This window comes from Petaurus breviceps, unplaced genomic scaffold, assembly GCF_028583685.1.
Source record: "Petaurus breviceps papuanus isolate PSGF00001 unplaced genomic scaffold, PetGlider_PUasm1.0 77, whole genome shotgun sequence".
Classification (NCBI taxonomy): domain Eukaryota; kingdom Metazoa; phylum Chordata; class Mammalia; order Diprotodontia; family Petauridae; genus Petaurus; species Petaurus breviceps.
In genome coordinates this window covers 6470733-6476083 of record NW_027186492.1, presented here as the reverse complement: position 1 = coordinate 6476083, position 5351 = coordinate 6470733, and the positions used below count along the sequence as shown (strand labels likewise).

Genomic DNA, 5351 nt, shown 5'->3' with positions numbered 1-5351 from the left:
GAGAGAGAGAGAGAGAGAGAGAGAGAGAGAGAGAGAGAGAGAGAGAGTAGTTTGCTTCAGTCTACATTCAGACTCTGTAGTTCTTTCTTTGGCTGTGGATAGCTCTTTCCATCATGAGTCTTTTGGAGTTTTCTCATAATCTTGCATTGCTGAGAGGAGCCCAGTCTATCCAAGAATTGCTATAAATATTTTTGTACATATGGGTCTTCCTCCCACTTGTATATCTCTTTGGGATACAGCCTAGAAGTAGTATTGCTGGGTCAAAGGGTATGCATATTTTTATAGCCCTTTGGGTATAGTTCCAGATTGCTTTCCAGAGTGGTTGGATCAGTTCACAACTCCACCAACAATGCATTAATGTTCCAATTTTTAGAGAGTGTTTTTTAAAATGTACAAAGCACTTTTCTCATGACAATCCTAAAAAGTAGGTAGCACAAGTGTTATCACCATTTTACAAATAAGGAAATCAAATTGCCCATGGTCATACAACTAAGTAAAATGTCTCAGGCAAGATGCCTACCCAGGTCTTTTAATTCTCTTCAATTTTCTTTCCATTATACCTCTCATGTTGGAAAAGAACTCAATTTCTGCCCTCCAAGAGTGTGTGATCTAGAAATCAATGAACAAACATTTATAAAGTGCCTACTATGTATGTGTCAGGTATTAGGGATACAAAGAGAGAAGTTAATACACAATCCCTGACCACTAAGAACTTAAATTCTATTGAGGAAGACAACATGTACATACACAGGTATATTAAAAAAAAAATACGAAGTGATGTGGCAGGGTGGAGGGTGGGAAGGATTACCCATTATGGAGGATTGAGAAGACCTGGTATAGAAGGTGGTGCTTGGGGTTAGTCTTTTAGAGACGATAGAGGTGAGTAAGTCTAAGAGATTTATTGAGAGAGGGATAGATTCTAGCTGGGGTGGAGTGCTGGTAAGGAAGATGGTAGAAACGGGGTGGGGGGAGGGTCACAAAGAGTCAGACACAACTGAAAAATGACTGACCAACAAACCGCGGATGTGAGAGATGCACTTCATGAATGGGGGTGGGCAGGCTGAGCTGAAAGAACAGTTCAGTTTGGTTGGAGTGTATAGCATACAGAAGGAAGTGTGCTAGAAAAGAACTGGAGCCAGATCATGAGGGGCCTTGAATGCTAAGCTAAGGAATTAGTTAGAAAAGGAAATTAGTTAGAATTAGTTAGAAAGGGATTAGTTAAAAAAGATTGATATAGAGATATCCCTGGATGCAGTCCTGATAACATGGACAAGTAAATGGGGGGGGGGGGGGGCTAATTGTCCAATTTGCAAGAAAAACCACTGAAGGAGAGCCCTGAGCCAATGGCACTTTATTCAAGGGTCCATGGTCCCCTCTAATGAAGTGGATGTCAGATATTCCTCACGATCTAAGATACCTCCTTCCTTCAGGACCTTATTTTTATAAGGCTTGATACCAGGTTTGATAGCTGAACACTCTAGAAGGACTACACAAAAATACAGACTCCCATTGGTCGACAGACCTTGCTTTGAGAGCCAAAATGATGTATCAGTCAAAAAATGGTATGTTAGCAGGGGGGACTCAGGTTGGGTGAAGCTTGGGGCATCTCCATTGACTAAGTGGTCATAAGATGGTCACTGATCATGTTGGACAAGAGTGAATGTCCGGAGGTACACAAATAAGTTGGGGGACTTTCCGTGTCATGGAATCATTTCTGCCATGCTGGGTTTGGTCACCACAACAAGGAAAAACAAGGGTGGAGGGACTCTAGTTAGCTTCCCACGATTAAGCAAGTAAACTTACAATCTGCAGTTCACAGCTCTGGGGTCTGATATACAGAACTTATAATTGCTATCCCTATGGAATCATATCAAACTGATTAATTCTGATTGGCCTAGAGTAGGGCTCCAAACGAGTTGTCTCTCACATAAATCCCATCCTAGGCCAAGCATGCAAGCCTCCATTGTGTGGTGCTGTAGTAGAGATTCTTTAGATTAAAGATCCTTCTCTTAGTCCCACAACCCATGACTGCTACTGCCAAACAACCATCTCTGACTACCACACCCTGGGCCCCTCAGGATAAGGAGATGGAGGAGAAGTGAATGAATAGATGAGAAGTGGAAGCCAAACCTCAAAATTACTTTTTCCACAATCAAATGAGCTGGAAAGAACATGAGCTGCAAATCCAAAACGAGGCATTCGGGGCTCCTCACAATCTGATGCAAGCGCTATCTCACATTACTCCCTTTCATATACTCTACCCTCTGGCCAAACCAAACTGGGCCACTTACTCTTCCAAAGACTTGTCCCACCCTTTCCCCAGTTTCATGCCTTTGGTTATGCTTAACCTACAATACTCTCCCCACTCCCCACCTCCCATCTCTCTACTTAGTGAATTTCTTCCCACCTTTCAATAATCATTGCAGATGCTACCTCTTCCTGAAGCCTACCCTGATCGTCCTCACATGCTGATCCCCAGTCAGAAATAATCTTTCTCCATGGCTTACCCAAAATATTTTGTTTAGACTTTTCTCCTAAGAACTTATTCAAATGTGTTTTATAGTTATTGACATATCTCCTCAACTAGTCTGTAAACTACATGAATGAAAGAAATTCTGCCAGATTCATCTTAGCTCTGCCTAGTGTCATTATCTTGCACATAGAAAGGGTTTAATAAATTTTTTTCATTGGACTGTCCCACAATTACATTATTCATATTAACAGAAACAAAGAAGACAAATATCATCCAAAACCTCAGGAAATTTTATTAACATATCCATTTATATGCATTAAATGGTTTTTCCCTTAACAAGGGCTGCCAACAAAACATCCAAGTGGACAAATATTAAAAGTGGTTTGTATTCACTGGATACATCCCAAATCAGGGCAGGGGGAAGGGCAAAGAAGTGTCTGGGGGAAGGAGATTTGGGATAAAAAAAAAGCTTGCCCCCTGGTAATCAACCAATTAAATCATCCCCATGTAAGCTGACCATTCAACAAACTTTTATTAAGCTGTACTAGATGCTAGGCACGGGGCTAGACATCAGGGACATTGAAACAAACTGAACAGTTTGCCATCTAGAAGTTTATATTCTGCTGGTGAGAAAAAAGCCTGTATGTAAGGGAAAGGAAATGAGGGAAAGGGAAAGGAAGGGAAGGTGAGAAAAGGGAAGGCAAGGCAAGGCAAGGGAAGGCAAGGGGAACAAAGGGGAGAAGGAGGCAAAGGCAAGCTAAGGGAAATATATTCTAATAAAAATACAAAAATGTATACTAATAACAAAGTAATTGGGGGAGGAAGGTGCCAGCAAATGGAGGTTGAGGGAAAGGAGGAATACAGAGAGATATAGTCATACATGTACATATGTGACATAGACATATCTTTCCCATGGCTTCCCAAACTAATCTATAAATCCCTCTTATTGCAGTTTGAAGAAAAAATCATAGACATTTGCCTGAAACTATTAGACAGGAGCTTGAATTTTCAAGTTGATCCAGCCATAGATTGCGCCCTCCGGGGGAGCTCCGTGTATATCAGCAGAGTCGTCAGTGCCATGGTGAGAAAAGGTTCTGACTCTACAGTCAACACTTGCTGTCTATGTTCTATTTTAGAAATCTCTTGGGAGGAAAGAGTGGGGAGGACTCACTGTTCCTGGAAGGAGCCCTTTTAGTTGAGATTCAAGAGAGAACATAGATAATAGGTCTTCTCAGCTAAAGAATTCCAGCTACAAAACTCTCTGGGTTCTGGGTAGACCCTCATTTTCATTAGTTCTGAATTTTATTCTCTGAGAAAAGTTGAGCTCAGAGAGTTAGGAGATTGTCTTGTGGTTTCTAAATTGCATTTGTACCGAAGTGTTTGAAAAAAAAAAGCAGTCAAATGTCAAACCTGCTAAGAGATAGAGAAAAAAAATAGGAAATAAGACCAATTAATTAATTAACAAAGTAACACTTACAGAAAAGACAAAGTCAAACCGTTTAGGCTTCCTAGTCAGGTTACAAATCCCATTTCATTGGAGGGTAATGCTTTTTTAAAGGTTTAGTAATGGCCAATATAACAGGGTAAATGTATAATGACCAATACTGGCCCAGAGAAGAGATGAGAAAATATCTCCCTCTTTTTCCTAGGAGAGGTGGAAGACTGGGTACAGAATGTTGCATATGCTGTCAAATATGGTTGCCTTATCAATTGTTTTGGCCTAATTGCTTTCCTTTGTTTCAAGGGGAAGTCTTCATTCTGGGCCTCATGGAAGTTGGGTATATCCAATAATAATTAATGTAAAAACAAAAAGCTCCAAAAAAGAAAGAAATTAATGTTTCTACCAGAGAATTGGTGATAAAGCATATCTTCCTCCTCCCCATAGAGAACTGGTAGAGTACAGGTACAGAATGAAGCTTACATTTTCAGATGTAGCAAACATACATGTCTGTTTAGAAAGGCATGTATAGAAAGCCATTGTTGTGAAAAGAATCTGGGGGTTTTAGTGAACCACAATCCCAATATAATAGTCCAAAAAGCTAATGCAATCTTGGACTGCATTAGGAGGGGGATAGATAGATAAATAGACATATTTATAACTACACCTAGATATAGAGATAGATCGCTATCTCCATAAATATATGTGTAGATAGGTAGATATAGAGAGATATATAGAGACATCTCTGTATCTGTGGATATGTGTCTCTATAGATACATACACACACACATATATCTGAATAACAATCTTGCCCTTGTCAAATGTCATCTGGAACACTATATTCAGTTTTGGGCACCATGGTTTAAGAATTTCATTGATAAGCTGGAGAATGTTGGAGATTTTCTAGAAAAGGACAACCAGAATGGTGACAGACCATGAATTCATGACATGAGCATCATCTGAAGGAACTAGGCATGTTTATCCCAGAGGAGACAAAAGGGGGCATGATGACTGTGTTCACATATTCGAACGATTGTCATGTGAAGGAGAGACTGGACAAGTTCCATATAACTCCAAGGACAGAATAAGGAGGAGAGGGGGTGGAAGTTGCAGAGGCAAACAGAGGAGAAATGTTAGCTGTTCAAATGTGGAATGGCTTATTCTGACGAATGGTAACTTCTTTCTCATGGGAGGTCTTCAAGTGGAGGCCAGAAGCTACTTTTTGGGATATGTTATAATGAGGATTCTTTCCAACGTTCTGATTCTATCTATGATTGTTTTTACTTAACTATATTTCTTTGCTATAAGGACAGGTTCAGAGGTGGAGTGGTAAAGATTATTGGTAAATGGCAGTGATGTCAAAAGAGAGAGAGAGAGAGAGAGAGAGAGAGAGAGAGAGAGAGAGAGAGAGAGAGAGAGAGAGAGAGAGAGAGAGAGAGA

At 40.3% G+C, this 5351-nt stretch overlaps 1 protein-coding gene across 2 annotated transcripts in view; it reads left to right on the top strand.

The window, feature by feature from the left end:
• Positions 1-5351, top strand: part of TGM5 (transglutaminase 5) — a 59184-nt gene that overhangs the window by 19394 nt on the left and 34439 nt on the right. For both annotated transcript variants that reach the window (XM_069105695.1, XM_069105694.1), the window contains one exon: positions 3426-3554. In XM_069105695.1, the coding sequence (XP_068961796.1) occupies positions 3426-3554 (129 nt within the window). The remainder of the gene's footprint in view (positions 1-3425; positions 3555-5351) is intronic.